Raw genomic sequence first — 25285 nt, forward strand, 5'->3', positions numbered from 1 at the left:
GAGAAGAAGTCAAAGTAAATAGGAATCATTGTGAATGCAGCTGAACATTTTTTGGGTCTTCAGGATTTCACACCCGAGGCCGTGCAAGAAATCGTGTCCAAATCTAATTTATTGGTCACATACACGTGTTTAGCAGATGTTATTGCGGGTGTAGCGAAATGCTTGTGCTTCTAGCTCCGACAGTGCAGTAATGTCTAACAACTAATATCTAACAGTTTCATAACATATACCCAAAATACACGTAAATCTGAGTAAGGAATGGATTAAGAATACATATGTCAGAGCGGCATTGGACCAAGATACAGTGGCATAGTATAGAATACATATTAGTAGTATATACGTATGAGATGAGTCATGCAAGTTACGGAGACATTATTAAAGTGGCAAGTGTCTCATTTCCTTAAAGTGGTCAGTGATTCCTAATCTATGTCTATAGGTAGCAGCCTCTGATGTGCTGGAGGTGTCTGTTTAACAGTCAGTGGTGTAGTATAGAATAGAGGTCGACCGATTAATCGGAATTAATTAGGGCCGATTTCAAGTTTTCATAACAAACGGAAATCGGTATTTATAGACACCAATTTTGTCCGATTTAAAAAAAATAAATTCAATTATGATAATTTTTTTAAACTTTTTTTAACACCTTTATTTAACTGGGCAAGTCAGTTAGGAACACATTCTTATTTTCAATGGCGGCCTAGGAACGGTGGGTTAACTGCCTTGTTCAGGGGCAGAACGACAGATTTTTACTTTGTCAGTTCGGGGATTCGTTTTTGCAACCTTCCGGTTACTAGTCCAACGCTCTAACCACCTGCCTTACTTTGCACTCCACGAGGAGCCTGCATGGCAAGCTGACTACCTGTTACGCGAGGGCAGCAAGAAGCCAAGGTAAGTTGCTAGCTAGCGTTAAACTTATAAAAATCAATCAAGCTTCACATAATCACTAGTTAACTACCCATGCATGGTTGATGATATTACTAGTTTATCTAGCGTGTCCTGCGTTGCATATAATCGATGCAGTGCCTGTTAATTTCTCATCGAAATCACAGCCTACTTCGACAAACGGGTGATAATTTAGCACTGTCGTTGCACCTAACCATAAACATCAATGCGTTTCTTTAAAATCAATACACAAGTATATATTTTTAAACCTGCATATTTAGTTAATATTGCTTGCTAACATGAATTTCTTATAATTAGGGAAATTGTGTCACTTCTCTTGCGTTCCGTGCAAGCAGTCAGGGTATATGCAGCAGTTTGGGCTGCCTGGCTCGTTGCGAACTGTGTGAAGTCCATTTATTCCTAACAAAGACCGTAATTAATTTGCCAGTATTGTACATAATTATGCCACCCGTTAGATAAAATACGGAACGGTTACGTATTTCACTGAAAGAATAAACGTTTTGTTTTTGAAATTATAGTTTCTGGATTCGACCATATTAATGACCTAAGGCTCGTATTTCTGTGTGTTATTATGTTATAATTAAGTCTATGATTTGATAGAGCAGTCTGACTGAGCGATGGTAGGCAGCAGCAGGCTCGTAAGCATTCATTCAAACAGCACTTTCGTGCGTTTCCCAGCAGCTCTTCGCAATGCTTCAAGCATTGCGCTGTTTATGACTTCAAGCCTATCAACTCCTGAGATTAGGCTGGTGTAACCGATGTGAAATGGCTAGCTAGTTAGCAGGTGCGCTCTAATAGCGTTTCAAACGTCACTCGCTCTGAGACTTGGAGTAGTTGTTCCCCTCGCTCTGCAAGGGCCACGGCTTTTGTGGAGCGATGGGTAACGATGCTTCGAGGGTGGCTGTTGTCGATGTGTTCCTGGTTTGAGCCCAGGTAGGGGCGAGGAGAGGGACGGAAGCTATACTGTTACACTGGCAATACTAAAATGCCTATAAGAACATCCAATAGTCAAAGGTATATGAAATACAAATGGTATAGAGAGAAATAGTCCTATAATAACGTAAAACTTCTTACCTGGGAATATTGAAGACTCATGTTAAAAGGAACTACCAGCTTTCATATGTTCTCATATTCTGCGCAAGGAACTTCAACGTGACTTTTTTTTTTTTACATGGCACATACTGCACTTTTACTTTCTTCTCCAACACTTTGTTTTTGCATTATTTAAACCAAGTTGAACATGTTTCATTATTTGAGGCTAAAATGATTTGATTGATGTATTAAGTTAAGTGTTCATTCAGTATTGTTGTAATTGTCATTATTACAAATAAAATAAAAAAATTAAAATGTGTCCGATTAATCGGCTTTTTGGGGTCCTCCAATAATCGGTATCGGTGTTGAAAAAATCATAATCGGCCGACCTCTAGTATAGAATACAATACAGTGGGGAGAACAAGTATTTGATACACTGCCGATTTTGCAGGTTTTCCTACTTACAAAGCATGTAGAGGTCTGTAATTTTTATCATAGGTACACTTCAACTGTGAGACGGAATCTAAAACAAAAATCCAGAAAATCACATTGTATGATTTTTAAGTAATTAATTTGCATTTTAAGTAGGAAAACCTGCAAAATCGTCAGTGTATCAAATACTTGTTCTCCCCACTGTACATATGAAATGGTTGATGCAATATGTAAACACAATTTAAAAGTGACTAAGATACCATAGAATAGTGTTGAGTGCAGTTTATACATATGAGATGAGTAATGCTAGATACGGAACATTATTAAAGTGGCTAGTGTCGTGTCTTTGGCTATGCCGGATTAAGTGATATGACATGCTAACCTATAAAATCCTTTCTCTGTAATTAATATTACCTGATTAAGCTAATCATGTAAATGTAATTAACTAGAAAGTCGGGGCACCACGGAAGAACGTTTATAGAGCCGTTATCTTCCGAATAAACTCTTAAAATACTTAGTCATATTTTACATCGATAGCAGTCAATATTAACCCTTATCTTATTTTCAGTCTCATAATGAAAGTTGTAAATTCTTGGCTATCTTCACGAACCCTGGCTAACAAGTTGAATCGGCAATACAAAATTGGGTTTAATTATTTATTTACTAAATACCTAAACTAATCACACAGAATTACATATACACAGAATACAAATGATGTCATACAGAAAACGTCCTGGTGGACGGAACCTGTATCATGGCTGGTTACACAAAGGAAAGGGGGTTGGGCTTGAATGAAAGAGCGGGAAGACTTAGGAACGAAGAAACAGCAGCTATGCTATCGTAAATACATTATCTTATGCATTCTAAATTACCGCCCATTTGGAAAAGGAAAATGCAATAAATATTTACTCTGAGCTGCGCTTCGGTAGATTGGTCGTAGATGCTGGCCGGGTTGGCCAACAGATCTTCCTGTCCTCGGAAGAATGTCTCTGGTGGTAAATTGGATACGTGGTGGTATCTTCGTCCGTCTGTTAGACTGGATCCGTCGTCCGTCCTTTCCTAGCCCACGTCTACAGCGGCCGCTGCTAACTCAATAACTCAACGGCTAGGAAGTATCACTTCTGTAGTGAATAAGCTCAAAGTTCATACCATTCGCCATCAAAGCTCACGCCGATGTTGGCTTAGTTCTGTACTTGACCTGTGTGTCCTTCTAAGGTAGAGGCTGCAGACCTCACGTACTGGAACAACGTGGTTATCTTTTCGTCAAAGGCTTATATAGTGGAGAGGGGGAAGGATGTGTTTCATCGTTTATAACCCCTCTCTCTTCACAGGGGTGGGCCACTGATCAAGCAGGGCAATTTCCTTATGAAAACCCAATTCTCTCATTTGGAAGCTAAAATTACATTCAATCTCCTAACAAACAATTTCAATATCAAACATTTCAATTGCATAACAATTCCATGTGACTCTGATAACTAGAGGGTTTATACTTTCCCAGGTACAGTTTATGTCGTCCTGTCATCAGTCATAATGTCTCAGATGACAACCGAACCGACATCCATACTCATTAAGTTCCCAAGCATATTTCCAACTGGTTTTATTACCAAAATATGGTTCCTTTTCCCCATTTGTTTGATGTTCCCAGACTCTCTATATTTAACACAGGCTATTCAAGTCCTTCAGTAGGGTCAGAAAGGGAGAAAGGTATTTATGGGGGGGTCATAAACCTTACCCACAGGCCAACGTCATGACACTAGTGATCCATTTCTAAAAGTGGCCAGTGATTCCTAATCTATGTCTATAGGCAGCCGCCTCTGATGTGCTAGTGATGGCTGTTTAGCAGTCTGACGGCCTTGAGATAGAAGCTGTTTTTCAGTCTCTCAATCCCAGCATTGAATCACCTGTACTGACCTCGCCTTCTAGATGATAGAGGGGTGAACAGGCAGTGGCTCAGGTGGTTGATGTCCTTGATGATCTTTTTGGCCTTCCTATGGCATCGGGTGCTGTAGGTGTCCAGGAGGGCGGGAAGTTTGCCCCCGGTGATGCGTTGTGCAGACCGCACTATCTTCTGGAGAGCTTTGCGGTTGTGGGTGGTGCAGTTGCTGTACCAGGCAGTAATACAGTCCAACAGGATGCTCTCAATTGTGCCTCTGTAAAAAAAATTTAGGTGCTAAGCCAAATTTCTTTAGCCTCCTGAGGTTGAAGAGGCTCTGCTGCGCCCTTCTTCACCACACTGTCTGTGTGTGTGGACCATTTCAGGTTGTCGGTGATGTGGGATAGGGAGAGAGAATATATTTGTAATCACACCAGCCAGCTGCTCTGCGAATGTACCCCCAGCATAGGCCCCTGAGCCTTTATATTGACTTTATTGAGAGCAACCAACAAATGCAATCACCAGAGCGGTATCCTACGAAGCAAGCTAGATCTACTCAGGGTTAGCTTCACATTCCATCTTAGGCTTTATCCGTACTATGACAGTGTATATTGCTAGTCCGCTGGCCACTAACTCTAGCAGGCTTGTAACTGCGCGTGCATGTCGCATATGGCTAGTTGAACCTCAAACTCTTCATTGAGACAATGCTGAAGCATTAATTCATGGGCGAGTCAGTGCCACATTTGTGCCGAATTCAAAATGAAAGACAAATTTTATCTTGCAAATTCAGCAGGCTATGGTGTGAAAGAGGCTTTTAGAAGTGCCGTCTTTATTTTATTACTCATCGTTAATGCCGTCTTTATTTTATTACTCATCGTTAATGCCGTCTTTATTTTATTACTCATCGTTAATGCCGTCTTTATTTTATTACTCATCGTTAATGCCGTCTTTTGTTTTCTTTGGTGTGCTTCTCAATGCACAAGCACCTTTTTCCCCCCAGGCCTATCGTTAAGTCATACAAAAGTGTTACATTATTTGAAGTTTAAAATGCATTCTGTCATGACTAAATGTGTAATGTGATATATTTTAACATTACAATTTTTTTACACACAAACATTTGGTTAATAAAATATTTAATCAGTCGTCTTCCTCAAATAATTTTTTATTTTATTTAACTAGGCAAGTCAGTTAAGAACAAATTCTTATTTACAATGACGGCCTAGGAACAGTGGGTTTACTGCCTTGTTCAGTGGCAGAACAACAGATTTTTACCTTGTATGCTTGGGGAGTCGATCCACCAACCTTTTGGTTACTTGCCCAACGCTCTAACCACTAGGCTACCTGCCGCCCCCATGGGGATGATGATGCAATCTTTGCAAGAGGGAGGGAATCTGATTTCATTGGTCCTCGGCTCAGGTGAGCCACTTTCGTAACACTGGTTATTCCGAGTTGAACTCAGAGTTGACCAAAATTACCTTGCTAATTCCTTAAACCTGCTTCATAGGACACTCCTCTGGAGTTTGCTAAACGGCGCTGGCACTAGGATTAGAATCAGGTGCTATGGTCAGATGAGACAAAAATAAAGCACTTTGGCCATGCACACCAGTGGTGGGTTTGAAAGAAGGATGCATATCAGAAAATTATCTCATATCTACTGTACAATATGGTGGTGGATCTTTGTTATGGGGCTGTTTTTCTCTTGTTAAGGTTAACAGCATCATGAACTCTACCAAGTACCAGGACATTTTAGCCAAAAACCTGGTTGCAAGTGGATTTTCTAGCAAGACAATGACCCCAAGCACACAACAGGAAGCACCCATGCTTAGGTCTATCCAAAGCTGGTCTGACAAATCAGATTCCACGCTTCATGAAGGATTACTTTATCCTATCCTAGGTATTCCTTAAAGAGGTGGGGTTTCAGGTGTCTCCGGAAGGTGGTGATTGACTCCGCTGTCCTGGCGTCGTGAGGGAGCTTGTTCCACCATTGGGGTGCCAGAGCAGCGAACAGTTTTGACTGGGCTGAGACAAAGTAGAGTCGCAATTCAATGGCTCAGACACGAGAGGTATGTGGCAGGGTCTAAGGTCAATCACGGACTACAAAAGGAAAACCAGCCCGTCGCAGACCACAATGTCTTGCTCCCAGACAAATTAAGCAACTTCTTTGTGCGCTTTGAGGACAATACGGTGCCAACGACACGGCCCACTACCAAAGACTGTGGGCTCTCCTTCTCTGTGGCCGACGTGAGTAAAACATTTAAACGTGTTAACCCTCGCAAGGTTGCCGGCCCAGACTGCATCACTGGCCGCGTCCTCAGAGCATGCGCAGACCAGCTGGCTGGTGTGTTTACGGACATATCCAATCAATCCCTATCCCAGTCTGCTGTCCCTACATGCTTCAAAATGTCCACCATTTTGTTCCTGTTCCCAAGAAAGCTAAGGTAACTGAACTAAATGACTATCGCCCCATAGCACTCACTTCTGTCATCATGAAGAGCTTTGAAAGTCTAGTCAAGGATCATATCACCTCCAATCTACCTGTTACGATAGACCCACTCTACTTTGCTTACCGCACCAATAGGTCCACAGATGATGCAATCGCCATCATACTGCACACTTCCCTATCCCATCTGGACAAGAGGAATACCTATGTAAGAATGCTGATCATTGACTATAGCTCAGCTTTAAACACCATAGTACCCTCCAAACTCATCATTAAGCTTGAGACCGTGGGTCTCGACCCCGCCCTGTGCAACTGGGTCCTGGACTTCCTGACGGGCTGCCCCCAGGTGGTGAAGGTAGAAAACAACATCTCCACTGATCCTCAACACTGGGGCTCCACTAGGGTGCGTTCTCAGCCCTCTCCTGTACTCCGTGTTCACCCACAACTGCGTGGCCATGCACGCCTCCAACTCAATCATCAAGTTTGTAGACGACACAACAGTGGTAGGCTTGATTATCAACAACGACGAGACAGCCTACAGGGAGGAGGTGAGGGCCCTCGGAGTGTGGTGTAAGGAAAATAACCTCACTCAATGTCAGCAAAACAAAAGAGATGAAAAAGCAAAGGGAGCACTCCCCTATCCACATAGATGAGAAGGTGGAAAGTTCCTTGGTACATTCCACCGACAAACTGCAATGATCCACCCACACAGACAGCACCTCTTCAACCTCAAGAGGCTGAAAAAATGTGGCTTGTCACCAAAAGCCCTCACTAACTTTTACAGGTGCATAATTGAGAGCATCCTGTCAGGCTGTATCACCGCCTGGTGCGGCAACTGCACCATCCACAACCGCAGGGCTCTCCAGAAGGTGGTGCGGTCTGCACAACGCATCAGCGGGGGCAAACTACCTGCCCTCCAGGACACCTACAACACCCGATGTCACAGGAAGGCAAAAAAGATCATCAAGGACAATAACCACCCGAGCCACTGCCTGTTCACCCTGCTATCATCCAGAAGGCGAGGTCAGTACAGGTGCATCAGCGCTGGGACTGAGATATTGAAAAACAGCTTCTATCTCAAGGCGATCAGATTGTTAAACAGCCACCACTAGCACAGAGAAGCGGGTGTCCACCTACAGACTTGATATCATTGGCCAGTTTAATAAATGGAACACTAGTCACTTTAATAATGCCACTTTAAGAATGTTTACATATCTCGCATTACTCATCTCATATGTATATACTGTATCTGTCACGGTTGTCGTTGGGAAAGGAGGACCAAAATGCAGCAGGATTGTGGATGCTCATCTTGACGTTTTATTTAACTCAAAAATACGAACACCAAAATAACAAACAACAAACTCACGATCAACACAACAGTCTTAAGGCTTACTCACACTAAACAAGAAACAGGCAAAACAAGAAACAATCTCCCACAAATTACAAACACAAACACCCCCTAATATATAGGACTCTCAATCAAAGGCAAATAGACAACACCTGCCTTCAATTGAGAGTCCCCACTCCAATTAACCAAACATAGAACCAGACTCACCAGACCAAACATAGAAATACATGAATACAAAAACAGTGCCCAAAAACCCCGGAATACACTAATCAAATGCCCCACTAAATAAAACACCACCCCAAACCACATAAAACAAATACCCTCTGCCACGTCCTGACCAAACTACAATAACAATTAACCCTTATACTGGTCAGGACGTGACAGTATCATTTACTATCTATTGCATCTTAGCCGCTCTGTCACTGTTCATCCATATATTTAATACTTACATTGTAATATTCTCATTCCTTTACTAGTTTCTGTGTATTAGGTTTTGTTGTGGAATTTGTTAGATGTTAGGTTTTGTTGTGGAATTGTTAGATATTACCTGTTAGATACTGCTGCACTGTTGGATCTAGAAAGCATAAGCATTTCGTCACACTCGCAATAACGCCTACTAACCATGTGTATGTGACCACTTGTCTTTGTACTCCTCACCTGGTTGCTGCCACACACGCTTGACACCATCAGGTGAGGAGTACAAAGACAAGTGTGTCTTGCCTACAGTCAAGCATGGTGTTGGGATTACTGGGGAGCTACAGTTCATTGAGGGAACCATGAATGCCAACATGTACTGTGACAAATTTACACTGTTATACAAACTGTACACTCACTGCTTTACATTGTAGCAAAGTGTCATTTCTTCAGTGTGGTCACATGGAAAAGATATACTCAAATATTTACAAAAATGTGAGGGGTGTACTCACTTTTGTGATATACTGTATACATGCATACATACAGTACCAGTCAAAAGTTTGGACACACCTATTCATTCAAGGGTTTTTCTTGATTTTTTTGTTGTTGTTGCTATTTTCTACATTGTAGAATAATAGTGAAGACATCAACACTATGAAATAACATATGGAATCATATAGTAACCAAAAAAGTGTTAAACAAATCAAAATATATTTTATATTTCAGATTCCTCAAAGTAGCTAACTTTGCACACACTTGGCCAGATTTTCTCAACCAGATTCATGAGGTAGTCATCTGGAATGCATTTCAATTAACAGCTGTGCGACGTTAAAGGCAATTTGTGGAATTTCTTTACATCTTAATGCGTTTGAACCAATCAGTTGTGTAGTGACAAGGTAGTGATGGTATAAAGAAGATAGCCCTATTTGGTAAAAGACCAAGTCCATATTATGGCAAGAACAGCTCAAATAAGCAAAGAGAAATTACAGTCCATCATTACTTTAAAACATGGTCAGTCAATCTGGAAAATTTCTAAAACTTTGAACGTTTCTTCAAGTGCATTCACAAAAACCATCAAGCACTTTGATTAAACTGGCTCTCATGGGGACCGCCACAGGAAAGGAAGACCCAGAGTTACCTCTGCTGCAGAGGATATGTTCATTAGAGTTACCAGCCTCAGAAATTGCAGCCCAAATAAATGCTTTGCAGAGTTCAAGTAACACACATCTCAACATCAACTGTTCGGAGGAGACTGAGTGGTCGAATTGCTGCAAATTCGACTATGAATAATAAGAAGAGACTTGCTTGGGCCAAGAAACACGAGCAATGGACATTACACCGGTGGAAATCTGTCCTTTGGTCCAAATGTGAGATTTGTTTCCAACCGCCGTGTCTTTGTGAGACGCAGAGTGGTTCCCACCGTGAAGCATGGAGAAGGAGGTGTGATGGCATGGGGGTGCTTTGCTGGTGACACTGTCTGTGATTTATTTAGAATTCAAGGCACACTTAACCAGCATGGCTACCACATCATTCTGCAGATATACGTCATCCCATACGTCACCCCGTCATCCCATCTGTTTTGCACTTAGTGGGACTATCATTTGTTTTTCAACAGGACAATAACCCAACATACCTCCAGGCTGTGTAAGGGCTATTTGACCAAGAAGGAGAGTGATGGAGTGTTGCATCAAATGACCTGGCCTCCACAATCACCCGACCTCAACCCAATTGAGATGGTTTGGGATGAGTTGGTCTGCAGAGTGAAGGAAAAGCAGCCAACAAGTGCTCAGCATATGTGGGAACTGCTATTTTCATTAATTAGGTTATTTTCTCTTGAACCATATGGTCAATTCAGTAGCATTATGGACACAAAAATACTATATATGAATACACTTTTTAAAAGTTATTAAAGTATAAATGACCAAAGTTACCATAGAGTACCTGTTAATTACCAAAATGACTGAAGATTCCAGTAACCTTTTAGTAAATTACCAGTAGCTTTGCAACCCTAAACCAGAGTGAGTTAAGGCACAGTGCATTCGGAAAGTATTCAGACCCCTTGACTTTTCCCACATTTTGTTATGTTACAGCCTTATTCTAAAGTGGATTAAGTAAAAACATTTCATCAATCTACACACAATACCCCATAATGACAAAGAAAAACATTATTTACATAAGTATTCAGACCCTTTACTATGAGACTCGAAATTGAGCTCAGGTGTATCCTGTTTCTACAACTTGATTGGAGTCCCCCTGTGGTAAATTCAATTGATTGGCCATGATTTGAAAAGGCACACACATGTCTATATAAGGTCCCACAGTTGACAGTGCATGTCAGAGCAAAAACCAAGCCATGAGGTCGAAATAATTGTCCGTAGAGCTCCCAGACAGGATTGTGTCGAGGCACAGATCTGGGAAAGGATACCAAAAAATTTCTGCAACATTGAAGGTCCCCAAGAACACAGTGGCCTCCATCATTCTTAAATGGAAGAAGTTTGGAACCACCAAGACTCTTCCTAGAGCTGGCCGCCCGTCAGTAATGCGTCTGAATCCCCCCAGTAGGGTGGGTGTGTGGAGGGAGGATGTGGAGCTGGCCTCCCGTCAGTAATGCGTCTGAATCCCCCCAGTAGGGTGGGTGTGTGGAGGGAGGATGTGGAGCTGGCCGCCCGTCAGTAATGCGTCTGAATCCCCCCCAGTAGGGTGGGTGTGTGGAGGGAGGATGTGGAGCTGCCCGCCCGTCAGTAATGCGTCTGAATCCCCCAGTAGGGTGGGTGTGTGGAGGGAGGATGTGGAGCTGGCCGCCCGTCAGTAATGCGTCTGAATCCCCTCAGTAGGGTGGGTGTGTGGAGGGAGGATGTGGAGCGGAGCACCCGTTGCGTCTGGAGTCATGTGTCTGCTGGGTGAATTGATCTATGCTAAAGGTCACAGTAACTTTATGGAGAATATAAACTGGGTAATCACATCACCTGGAAAGAATAGGACTCCACCTACACTATATCGAACTGCTTTGCTTTATCTTGGCCAGGTCGCAATTGTAAATGAGAACTTGTTCTCAACTTGCCTACCTGGTTAAATAAAGGTGAAATAAATAAAAAATAAAAAATATGGCAGGCCTCTGCTTTACAATACAGTCCTGCTTCAACTCCTGAGCTGCCTCATCTGAGGTAATTAACATCTGACTTTCGACCTGTGGCTACGGCAGGCCAGCCTGGAGGTTACCTCTGTCCGAGTTTGAGCAGAATTGAAGTCTCTCTTCTGACACTTCATAGGTAGCATAAACACTATCATTGCTGGGAAACAAATTTCAAATCATTCATGAGAGGTAGAGAGAACAAAAAAACTCCATTCATCTCAACACTTTCACATCAAAGCCTAATCATATTTCTTGACTGCTGCTACTAGAGCCAGAGTTGGCTGGTAGAGGTGTCGGATGAAACAATTATAATACAAGACCATGCAAGACCTACTGTAATGATTGCGTGAGCATTACCTTTTCTGATTACACACATGCGCGCACACACAGAGTAAATGAGTCAACTCAGTGTTTATCTTAAGACAGTGTTCAGACTTTGTCCTATAAACAGTAGTGATGTGTCTTGTAGTTTGCTCCCATTAGTCTCCACTGGTAGGATAACACTATGGAATAGGATTCATACAAGTATTCCTGCTTTGGCCTCAGTGGACCTCTGTTCACTGTGTCTGCTTTATGTTTGGTAGAGTGTGTATAGAAATGTACAGAAAATAGGTCACGTGTCAGGAGGTTGCTGGTATGAGATGTGTGAAGCAGGCTATGATACATTAATAAATGAGACAAGACTGGGACACAGAAAACTAGGGCAGACTTAGGGGTGACAGAGAGGGATCCCACTTGTTAAAAAAGACTAAGTTGGGATGAGAGAGAGAGCCTGTCCAATATTATATACATGGCTATGATAATATAATTTGACAGTTATTTGAGTGTGTTACACCTATATCTAAATACGTCATCAGGAGGATAAACAAGGGGAAATAAACCATACTACAGTCTGCCTACATAGGATACTAGCTTAATCCACTGGGAAGTTGTAAACCAGATGTATAGTGTATACGTGGTGAAAGACCTCTTTCATCACATACAGACAATAACAGTGGCACACGGACATGCCAAAACATCCCCACCATCCTCATTAGGAATGTCAACACTATGACTCTGGCCTGTATTCATTTGCTTGCCAGATGCACTCATCCCTGGACATCAAACACCTGTCTTTTATCCTTTGACAGGTAGCTTACACTCACAATCTGCTCTTTTCATCAGCCACAGTTTATTACACATGGCGTTATCTGCTGCTAATATGTTAGTGTTAATATGGGGTGTTGAGACCTTTGGTTCAGCATTATGCCATTGGAGGACTGCCTGAAAGCACTGGGACTGAGCAATCTGAGGGTGTTCCTATAGAAATAGAATAGTAGTAAAAGCATAAGTAGCTCATTTGAATGGTTTTGAGCCTCATTCCATGTGAATAAAATATCATTGTGAGAGAATGTACTGTGGATACATACAGAACCGGTCAAAAGTTTGGACACACCTACTCATTCAAGGGTTTTTCTTTATTTGTACTATTTTCTACATTGTAGAATAATAGTTAAGACATCAAAACTATGAAATAACACATATGGAATCATGTAGTAACCAGAAAAGTGTTAAACAAATCAAAATATTTTATATTTGAGATTCTTCAAAGTAGCCACCCTTTGCCTTGATGACAGCTTTGCACACTCTTGGCATTCTCTCAACCAGCTTCACCTGGAATGCTTTTCCAACAGTCTTGAAGGAGTTCCCACATATGCTGAGCACTTGTTGGCTGCTTTTCCTTCACTCTGCGGCCCAACTCATCCCAAACCATATCATTTGGGTTGAGGTCGGTTGATTGTGGAGACCAGGTAATCTGATGCAACACTCCATTACTCTCCTTCTTGGTCAAATAGCCCTTACACAGCCTGGAGGTGTGTTGGGTCATTGTCCTGTTGAAAAACAAATGATAGTCCCACTAAGCCAAAACAGATGGGATGGCGTATTGCTGCAGAATGCTGTGGTAGCCATGCTGGTTAAGTGTGCCTTGAATTCTAAATAAATCACAGACAGTGTCACCAGCAAAGCACCCCCACACCATCACACCTCCTCCATTCTTTACAGTGGGAACCACACCTGCAGAGAACATCCATTCACCTACTCCGTGTCTCACAAAGACAAGGTGGTTGGAAACAAAAATCTCAAGTTTGGACTCCTCAGACCAAAGGACAGATTTCCACCAGTCTAATGTTCATTGCTCGTGTTTCTTGGCCCCAGCAAGTCTTTTCTCCTTATTGGTGTACTTTAGTAGTGGTTTCTTTGCAGCAATTCGACCATGAAGGCTTAATTCACTCAGTCTCCTCTGAACAGTTGATGTTGAGATGTGTCTGTTACTTGAACTCTGTGAAGCATTTATTTGGGCTGCAGTCTGAGGTGCAGTTGACTCAAATGAACTTATCCTCTACAGCAGAGGTAACTCTGGGTCTTCCTCTCCTGTGGTGGTCATCATGAGAGCCAGTTTCATCATAGCGATTGATGTTTTTTGCGACTGCACTTGAAGAAACTTTAAATGTTCTTGACATTTTCCGGATTGATTGACCTTCATGTCTTAAAGTAATGATGGATTGTCGTTTCTCTTTGCTTATTTGAGCTGTTTTTTCCAATATATGGACTTGGTCTTTTACCAAATAGGGCTATCTTCTGTATACCACCCCTTCCTTATCACAACAAAAGTGATTGGCTCAAACACATTAATAAGTAAAGAAATTCCACAAATTACCTTTTAACAAGGCACACCTGTTAATTGAAATGCATTCCAGGTGACTACCTCGTGAAGCTGGTTGAGAGAAGAGTGTGCCAAATGTGTGCAAGGCTGTCAAGGCAAAAGGTGGCTACTTTGAAGAATCTGAAATATAAAGCATATTTTGATTTGTTTAACACTTTTTTTGGTTACTACATGATTCCATATGTGTTAGTTCATAGTTTTGATGTCTTCACTATTATTCTACAATGTAGAAAATAGTAAAAATAATGAAAAACCCTGGAATGATTTGTTTTATCCAAACCTTTGACTGGTACTGTATACTGTAAATATCAGTGCTCCAGCAATGCAGATTTAGGAACTTTATCTTAACAGGGAAGTCTGAATTTCTATAAACAAAGTTGTAGAGGGCTTAATGGGAAGACAGAAGAGAGATGTACACAGTGAGACAGGACATTAGAGTGCCTCTAGCCTCCACTGTAGTCAGAAAAACACTGTTTGCTGGTGTCTGTAAACAGCAGAAGGGTTTGAGGGTAAAGACCAGGGATCTGACAGATAGTTGCTGATGTGAATGGGTCCATATTGATTAGCAGCATGCTAGTTGTGACCCAGAAATACCTTCCCTATCTTTACCCCATTGCATGCGCACACAGTACGTCAGAGAACTGACAGTGACAGTTAAAAATACTGAGCGCTGTCCTCACCCCAACTGTGCTTTGACGAGCAGCTCAAATGCCAACACCAGCCTCCCAGCAGGCCTGTCTCCATCAGCAAACAAGGGTCTGGAGGATCTTAGTTAGAGCTGAGCATCACCCACATAGAAAGGCACCCCACTGACAAGTGCTGTGTAGAGACAGTTACGCATCAGAGTTAAGAGTCCACTGTGGCATCACTAATGGGCAGAGACATCATGGGGCTCTATGGTCAACAACATCCCTGACTATCTCTGAAGCTGAGCTGCCTTGATTCCTTGCACAGACACAGGCCTGCCTGCCTGTCTGTCTGTCAGTTTGCATAGAAGACCAACTGAAACTGTCAGAGGACTCATGGGAGGATGCTGTGGACATATTCAGCAATTACAGTGCTGAGTGGGAAGAAGAGAAGTCGCTGATATAAGTTCTACACTAATAAAATGAAGTGCTTCGTAACACTAAAACTAGTGGCAAATGAGCTATCAACCACCTTAAAGGAGACGAAACAAACTTTGCTGGAGTATTTAAACATATGGTTGTGAGGGTATTGGGACAGATTGAAGGTGTACTGAAACATTCATCCTGAGGTCTTCTGAAACATGACATGGTGTTTTGTAACACCAAATAATCAAAAAATGTGCAGCACCTTGTCAGAGACTGGGAGCACGAACACTGAGAAGGTTGAAAACACTATGGCGTTTTGAGTTCTGTTTAGTGCAGAATTAGATCCCTTCTCTTTTGGTGCCGTTTCCTCTCTCTAAAGCTTCTAAACACTATTGTGGTGTTACACATCCTGTCTAGTACAGAATTAGATCCTGTCTTCTGGAGTTTCCAAATACAGTAAATGGGAGTCCCTTTTCTTAGTGTATATTCCCTGATCTTATATGGTGTATTTACAAATTCATCAGTAATTCCAAAAGGTCAAAAATTTTCATTATTATCCTCAAAGGACACGAGAAAATGTATTAATTTGTTTTCACAAAACTAATTTTGTCCAGAATAATAACTGAGTACAAAATTACTTTTTCAAGATTAGAATTTTGAAGCTTCAAATGCTTTATATTTCATTGGCAAATTATCAAATGAAAACCATTAACAAGTCTAAAATGTTTTATTGATAAAGTAAGACAGTTCAAAGATCTGTGATGTATTTATCATATTAACATTCTTTAATAAAATACAGGCAATGACTGCTAGAAGTAACACTTATACAAAACTTCAGCCCAGGGCTCAATACGATCGCTCAATACAATCCATCAAATCAAATTGTATTGGTCACATACACGTGTTGAGCAGATGTTATTGCAGGTGTAGTGAAATGCTTGTGTTTCTAGCTCTGACAGTGCAGTAATATCTAACAAGTCATATCTAACACCTTCAAAACATATACCCAATACACACAAATCTAAGTAAAGGAATTGAATTAAGAATATATAAATATATTGACGAGCAATGTCAGAGCGGCACAGACTAAGATGCAGTTGAATAGAATACAGTATATACATATGAGATGAGTAATGCAAAATATGTAAACATTATTAAAGTGACTAGTGTTCCATTTATTAAAGTGGCCAGTGACACTTTATGCTAATGTTTGACCTGAGTCTTTATATTCACATGATGTTACATGCATGGAAAGTTTTTCAGATGGTTTGAATTACAGTACAGTTGAGTTAGATGATATGATTGACAGTTCAGTTGGCATTAGTCTGTGATTCTTGTATGTATGTTTTTCTGCAGGGAGACATAAATGACTAACAATAACAAACAATAATGATAGCACATAAATACATAATTAGGTTCTCAATATTGTAATATTAATAAATTACAATATGAATGTACAATTATGAAACATATCAATAGCAATTTGCAAAATGCATACATGCTTAAGCTATGCAAATATAGCAACAAGATAACAATATGAATTGTCAAAAGTAGGATGCAATAACATGGTATGGTAGGCCAATGCTAGAGCAGGCTAAATTGGCAGTGGTTATTTACCAACATACATCAAACAATAGACACAGCTCAGAAAGTTAGTAGGCAAACAAGCCAGCAGTATTAACTAAAAAGCAGGCCTTAATTTAAAACAAGTGCACAAAAGGTGCAAGCAACGACATGGCATTTAACAACTACATGTAGCATCATGAAAACTGATCAACAAATTAAAATGGCTTGTTGACTTGTATTATTAGCATTAGTGGCTGAAATGCTACCCCAATCAAACGTTCTTATTGAGTGAATTCCTTTACCGGTTCCTTTCTCAATTTGATAACATTGTACTCACATTTTCATTGACACATACTTGGATTGTTTTGGACAGTTTTATCTGAGCGTCGAAGATTTTCTATTATATTGACAAGACGGTCGTGTTACTACTAACAATGGAAAAACATGTCCTCGAAGATGGAAGGCAGGCGGGAGGAGGCAAGATCAGGTGGGACCGTTCTAGTCAATGAGAGGGCAGATATGTGTATCCACAACAGGCAATTGAGATAGAGGACTCATCTTTATATCTGTGCCATTGAGGCTATCTCCATTTTAAAGTAGTCAATTCCTTCATTGGCTGATTGCTCCCAGCTCATAGGAATCCCCACCCAGTTGACTACTTTGTCATTCAGGGCTTCCACCATTTTAATGTCATTCAGGGTTATGGGTTAAAGCAATGATGAGTCCTCTATCTATGACAACTAGCACAATTCCGATATAAAGATGTTTTGGGGTAAATTGACGAAATGCTACGTGCGTCCTCTTATATCAGTGCATTTGTAACAACCTAACCATTACAAAACGTATATTCGATCAAATAAGCGTCACGTAGCAACTTAGCCATTCCACCAAAAAATTGACCAAAACACTCTCTTATTGACCTCCATACAAACATTCCTCACTTCGTGGGCTTATTTTCGTGGACAGATTTTGGGCAGAGTAAAACGTCTCGCTTCACCTCTTCCTGTGAGCATTTGGTGTGCTCTCACCTGTCTGAGTTCATGAAGGACCCGAATACAGGGGAGGCATCCACAAACATGCCTGTTTTTTTACTCATCTGTAGAGTATGCTAGAGGGCACAACTGCAACGAATGCCCTCTCTTCACCTCCATCCCTCAGACTGGGGGAATTCTGACAACCCAGTATCACAGATTATTTTGAAATAGACACATATCTAATTGGAAATTTGTGACAGGTACACAAAGAAAAAAACATATTTTGTGTGCAGTACACAATTGTATATACAGTTTGCTGTATAAGATTTTGTATACAGTGCATTTCAATCACAGATAGTAGGTTACTTCAGATAGGAGGGAGGTTGGTCGAGTGCATAACGTGAATGTCTAGCAACCCAAAGGTTGGGGTGTTCGAATCTGATCATGGGCAGCTTTAGCAACTTTGCAACTACTTTTTAAAAAATCTACTTTGCAACTACTTAGCGTGTTAGCTAACCCTTTCCCTAACCTTAACCATTTAACCAAACTTTAACCTAACCCCTAACCTTAACCCTTTAACTACTTAGCTACTGTAGCATGTTACCTAACTTTAACCACTAACCCTAATCCCTAAACCTAACTTTCACCCCTAACCCAAATCTTAACCCTTAGCCTAGCTAACATTAGCCACCTAGCTAGCTTAGCTAATGTTAGCCACAACTAATTGGAATTTGTATAATGTACACAAATATGTTATGAAGAAAGAAAATTGTGAAATACACAATGGACTTTTTTGTGTGCCTGTCATGAATTTGAAATAAATCATTTGTATTTTTCACAATAAGCTGTGATAGTGTGTTGAATTCTGAACAGCATGGCAGCACAATGGTTGAAGTTTAAAGGAAAAATGTAATCTAAACATTTGTATTCTGATATGGGGGACCAAGTTCCTCATACGGTATGTGGCTGTGTGGTTGTGGGTAAAATTTCAAATACATTTGCCATCTTACTGCCCCAGCATTCAGGGGTTACATTTCTTGCCTTCCCTGTCCAACTTTCACTCCATAATAAAGGTGGAATTTCACAAAAATATATTCTCTCTAGGCCCTATTCAGACTTGAGATAAGGTGACATGACTTGAGTCCATGTTAAGTCTACACATCTCAAGTCTGGAACGGGCTACAGTGCTCAGTGTAACAAGGGTGGTTTAGCACACCAGTTTAGTCTTGAAGACTGGCTGAGTGCACTAAGGCAGTGTTGACAGGTGGGAGACCCGGTTTCACATCCACCTTCTTACATGAATGCCATTGATGAAGGCCCACTATACACACGTGACCTCTGCTATAACTTACATAGCCCTAAACATTTTTATTGTAACATTATTTATAATCTCACAATGGGCCTGGCAACTGTAGCCTATAATTAGTGCCAAAGTCTACCCTAGCAAAATTATTCAATTCCCAATGTCTTCTTTTAAAATATTTAATGAAAATCCTCAATCAATATTTATGCTATAAACCATTTACAATTTAAAACCATTTGATTGTATGGGAGACAGTCTGCCAAAACATAATCTTAATGTTTTAATGTTGCCTTTTAAATGCGCTGAAACGCCAAAAGTGTTTTCCCAACACTCACTTAAAAACACAATTATTCAGATTAAAGAACCAATTTGGGTGTTTCAGAGTACTTCCAGTCTATTTTAAAATACATTCAGTGTATCATAACATTTACATTAGGTTTACATTAAAACAGCAGATCTCACCATAGGTGCACTACCTTTTATGGTTTTACTACACAATGATGGTGTTGTGAGTCTTTCTAATTTTACAGTGTACACTCCCAAAACAAGAAAACAGACAGACCAGTGAAGAGATTGTAATACAAGGGTGGGGTGGAAAGGTTATGATTATAATTGCCCAAATGAGGTAGCCTTGTAATTACAAGACTGCAGTGAACATTCATGTAAGCTTGTGAGATCGGGAGGCTTGCGAGGCTAGAAATGAGTCTGAGAACAGATGAATCCATTGCTCTGTTGACTTACTGGGATACTTCAAAACAGAATCAATATACAGTAATCATGCTAATATCCTTGCTTCTGTGCTAAACAAATGGTCTTTCCCTAGATAATGAGCTCTATCCTGTAGGGAAAGTCATAATAACAGCCTGTCAGCCAGTCATGGATAATTAAGTGTTGATTTCACCTTGCCTGGTGGGACCCCAGGGACTGAGGATACCATCACCGTCTGACTAAAACTAATAATATCCCTCATCACACTGACTGCTGCATTTCAACCAGCCACTGTTTACCATGAATAAAGCTAAAATAAACACAATCGCCCATGCAGACACACATAAACACTGAGCCAATGCTGCTTTCTTATCTGACAGCTATGAACCTCCACTAGCCAAACAAGTTTCCTCAGCACAGCAATAAGGGCCAGGCTAACGACGCAGACAGTCAATATGGAAGAGGGGCAGCTTCTACACTAAATGTACCAGAAAGAGAGAAGGATGACATGAAACAATTTTTTAAAAAGCTGAAATAAATTTCAAAAAACATTACCAACACTGAAAGTTCACTAAAATTGAACTTTTTTTTGTAATACTCTTCTGTGGCTGTAAAAGAGCTGGATCTGGTCTGTTCTCCTGCAGCTCTGAAGCCTATGTATGAGGGTCTGATGAGAGTTCCTTGTGAATTCTCCTAAAACTAAAATAGCATCAGAGGGCCGAAGGAAGTCATATGCAATATTTACACTTCACAATGTTACACTGTTAACTTCAAATGAATGTTACAATAACAGCACTGGCATACCACACACCCCAGCATCCCCCGCAAGACAGGGGGGGCCCATAGGCTTTGGGGTTAAAAAATAAATAAAAATAGATACAGTACCAGTCAAAAGTTTGAACACACCTTTCATATATGAGATTCTTCAATGTAGCCACCCTTTGCCTTGATGACAGCTTTGCACACACTTGGCATTCTCTTAACCAGCTTCATGATTTAGTTACCTGGAATGCATTTCAATTAACAGGTGTGCGATGTTAAAAGGCAATTTGTGGAATTTCTTTCCTTCTTAATGCATTTGAGCCAATCAGTTGTGTTGTGACAAGGAAGGGGTGGTATACAGAAGTTACCCCTATTTGGTAAAAGACCAAGTCCATATTATGGCAAGAACAGCTCAAGTAAGCAAAGAGAATTGACAGTCCATCATTACTTTAAGACATGAAAGTCAGTCAATACGGAACATTTCAAGAACATGGAAGTTTCTTGAAGTGCAGTCGCAAAAACCATGAAGCGCTATGATGAAACTGGATCTCATGAGGCCTGCCATAGGAAAGGAAAACCCAGAGTTACCTCTGCTGCAGAGGATAAGTTCATTAGAGTTAACTGCACTTCAGATTGCAGCCCAAATAAATGCTTCACAGAATTCAAGTAACAGACATCTCAACATCCACTGTTCAGAGGAGACTGTGTGAATCAGGCCTTCATAGTTGAATTGCTGCAAAGAAACCACTACTAAAGGACACCAATAAGAAGAGGAGACTTGCTTGGGCAAGAAACACGAGCAATGGACATTAGACTGGTGGAAATCGGTCCATTGGTCTGATGAGTCCAAATGTGAGATTTTTGTTTCCAACCGCCGTGTCTTTGTGAGACGCAGAGTGGTTCCCACCGTGAAGCATGGAGGAGGTGTGATGGTGTGAGGGTGCTTTGCTGGTAACACTGTCAGTAATTTATTTAGAATTCAAGGCACACTTAACCAGCATGGCTACCGCTGCATTCTGCTGCGATACGCCATCCCATCTGTTTTGCGCTTAGTGGGACTCATTTGTTTTTCAACAGGACAATGACCCAAAACACACCTCCAGGCTGTGTAAGGGCTATTTGACCAAAAAGGAGAATGATGGTTTTGCATCAGATGACCTGGCCTCCACAATCACCTGACCTCAACCTAATTGAGATGGTTTGGGATGAGTTGGACCAGAGTATGTGGGAACTCCTTCAAGACTGTTGGAAAAGCATTTCAGGTGAAGCTGGTTGAGAGAATGCCAAGAGTGTGCAAAGCTGTCATCAAGGCAAAGGGTGGCTACTTTGAAGAATCTCAAATATAAAATATATTTTGATTTGTTTAACACTTTTTTGGTTACTGCATGATTCCATATGTGCTATTTCATAGTTTTGATGTCTTCACTATTATTCTACAATGTAGAACATAAAGAAAACCCCTGGAATGATTAGGTGTGTCCAAACTTTTGATTGATACTGTACATTTGGGGTTGGGGGCCCCCTGGAGGTCGCCCCCATGGAATTAGAGTACTAGAATGGCCATGAAACTTCTTATGATGGGATAAAGGCCAGCCATTTTGGTCAGGGAGTTGTTCAACCATGGTTTGCCAGTGCTGTGATAAGATATTGTGTAAAATAATGAATTTGAAGAATTTATCTGCACTGTACGTTTGTTAGCTAGGTAGCCAGCCAGTTTTAGAGGAATGATTCCATTAAGTTTTCTAGAATCAGTAGTTGATTGGACGTAGATAAGTACTGATATTGTATCATATAATAACTCTCAGCTTTCCAAGAATACAAAAATGTGTACATTTATGGTCTTTGTTTTACTTTCCTGCATAAATCAAATCCGGATTATGCCTCTACTGCCATTTATTCCAATTAGACTGGGTTGGATTTCTCCCTGACCAATATGGCTGCCATGTTCACCCCATTCTGGAACTTTGAGGGTTCATGACATAGCCCCTCTAGTATTTGAATAAGACTTCTATGGTAGGCCCCCTCCCCGAACAGTCGTAAAAATATAATAACAATTGCTGTAACACTGCAAAATGTTCTCTCAGCATCATGGCAACGTGTAGAATAGCAGGAAAATAGCTAAAGAAATGCTCAATTATCTGCCTCATTGCAAAATGTGTAGAATAGCATGGCATTAGCTATAAAACTGCACGTGTTCCTCTCTGCCCCATGGCAATATGTGTAGAATTGCAGGAAATTAGCTTAAAAATGCACAACTCTTTTAGAATCATTGCAAAATATGTAGAATAGCATGAGATTAGCTATAAAAATGGTTCTTTACCCGATGGCAAAATGTGTAGAATTTTAGGGGGGGGGCTAACAGGTGGCTAACCTCCCTCTAACACACAGATACACAAACACTCCACATTGCCACCAGTAAAACATGAACCATTTGGTCAAATCGGAAAGTCCACCTGCATTTGACAAGTCTAAACAGCACAGCCATACCAGAGGCCTCTACCAATCAGCTGAGCATGAAAATTATAAACACTTCCAACTCTGAGCTGGTGGGAATCCTCTCTCTCTCTCACATAGATTTACTCACTATTGCATGCAACAGATGTTAGTTGAAACATTATAAAAAAGAAGAAACCCGCACACTGCTCTTGACTGACAGCTGTCACTATGGTTACTGATCATATCTCACAGAGACTGACAGAAGCCAGTCCTTAAGTTTGTGGAGTACAGATACTTGTGGCAGGAGACAGACGGTGTGAGGCTGGGACACTGGTTAGTACTGTATGTGCTGGAAGAGGACAGATAAGGAGAGCAGAGTCTTACCTGTACGGAGTTTGAGTACGCCCCTCTCTCCTCCACTGGCGGGAACACCTGCCGTCCTGCTCCCCTGATGAAGCGAAACAGGGCAATAAGAACCCACCGCAGCATAATGCCTGTGTTTCTATTGCTCCCTCCTATCTTTCTGTCTCTCTTTCTTTATCTCTATGTTTCGTTTTCTATTTGTCTCTGTCCTTCACTAATAATATCTCTCTATCAGTCTCTTTGGCTCTCTTCATCTATTACTCTCCTGGTTGTCAGAGTAAGTGGAGACAGTCTCAGTACATAAACAAGCCTACACATTTCTGTGCATGCTCCAGGCTTCTCTCTCGGTCTACCCCTCTCTCTGTCTCTCTCTCAAGACTCTCTTCAAATCTCCTCCCCTCCAACATTCTCTCCACTCAGCCCCGCCCCACTTGTCTGTCATAATAATACTGTGAGTGGGGTTATGTTGTGTGTGTGTGTGTGTGTGTGTGTGTGTGTGTGTGTGTGTGTGTGTGTGTGTGTGTGTGTGTGTGTGTGTGTGTGTGTGTGTGTGGTTTAGGCAATCCGTATGTGCACACTTGTATGGAAACTGCATGTTTGTGTGAATGTCTGTGAATATTCCCAATGTCATTCCCACCTGCTCCAGAACAACTGCAGTGTTCCAAAAACAGACAAGAGGAGCAAAGAGGAAATACCTTTAGAAGTATCTCTCTCTTCCCCCCTCTCGCTCGCTCGCTCTCTCACTCACACACACGCTCACACACACACACAGTGATATTGATCTTTAAGTGCCGGTGAGTGAGAGATATTGTTTCAGAGCAGGGTCAGAGAGGCTTGCTGGCTCAGTGGGGGTTGCCTTTGTGCAAGCTCCTGTAACAGAAGGCTTCATGGAGCAACATTCTATCACACACAAGTCTATTAGCTTAGAATAGCACTGTCAGGTTGGTCTGTAGTGTACCATAGGTAGCCTATGATAACTGGTTGGTTTTAAATTGAATTAAGGTATTAAGTTTTAATAAAGTTTTAATAATCCAGGAGGATGATTGTTACATCAATGGACATCAATGATGATGTTTGGTCCCATGATGAGGCATCTCTATTGACACAAGATCCATTTGACTCTGAGTCATATTAGCAACAAAACAGTCAAAAGGTGGTAGCATCATATGACTTTCCAGATGAAAGGTTTGGTTAATGATAGACAAAAGCTGAACACAGATAGAACATCGGGGGAATAATATGCAACACAATGTCCTTTATATGATAATGAGGGCAAATAACAAAGACCCTGATATCATAACGGGCCTGTCCCCTGTTAAGTTACTGAAAAGATTTTCAGTTACCTACTGAAAAGCACAGCAAAGAAAACAACCATAAATCCACCAGCATGTGCATTTGGCATAACTTTGAAATGAGACACAGATAATAAGACAAAGAAGGGCCTCCCGAGTGGCGCAGCGGTCTAAGGCACTGTATTGCAGTGCTTGAGGCATCACTACAGACCTGTGTTCGATCCCATGCTATGTCACAACCAGCCATGACCGGGAGTCTTATAGGGCGGTCCACAATTGGCCCAGCGTCGTCCGGGTTAGGGGAGGGTTTGGCCGGGCGGGCTTTATTGCCCTCAAGCGACTCCTTGTGGTGGGCCGGGCGGGTAAAGGCTCAGACTTCATTCGTCAGTTGAACAGTTTTTCCTCTGACACATTAGTCCAGCTGGCTTCCGGGTTAAGGAGCATGGTTTGGCGGGTAATGTTTTGGAGCACGCTTGACTCAACCTTCGCCGAGCCCCTTTGGAAGTTGCAGTGATGAGACAAGATCATAATTGAAATTGTGAGAAAAAGGGGC

The 25285-nt window shown here is 41.3% G+C and overlaps 1 protein-coding gene across 1 annotated transcript in view; it reads right to left on the reverse strand.

The window, feature by feature from the left end:
* LOC106603240 (cGMP-dependent 3',5'-cyclic phosphodiesterase) overlaps nucleotides 1-23818 on the reverse strand; it is a 50074-nt gene extending 26256 nt beyond the window's left edge. The window contains exon 1 of the mRNA XM_045717061.2: nucleotides 23462-23818. Coding sequence (XP_045573017.1) covers nucleotides 23462-23566 — 105 coding nt within the window. The 5' untranslated portion in view covers nucleotides 23567-23818. The remainder of the gene's footprint in view (nucleotides 1-23461) is intronic.
* Nucleotides 23819-25285: the final 1467 nt, after the last annotated feature.

This window comes from Salmo salar, chromosome 04 (genome assembly GCF_965601325.2).
Source record: "Salmo salar chromosome 04, fSalSal1, whole genome shotgun sequence".
Lineage (NCBI taxonomy): Eukaryota > Metazoa > Chordata > Actinopteri > Salmoniformes > Salmonidae > Salmo > Salmo salar.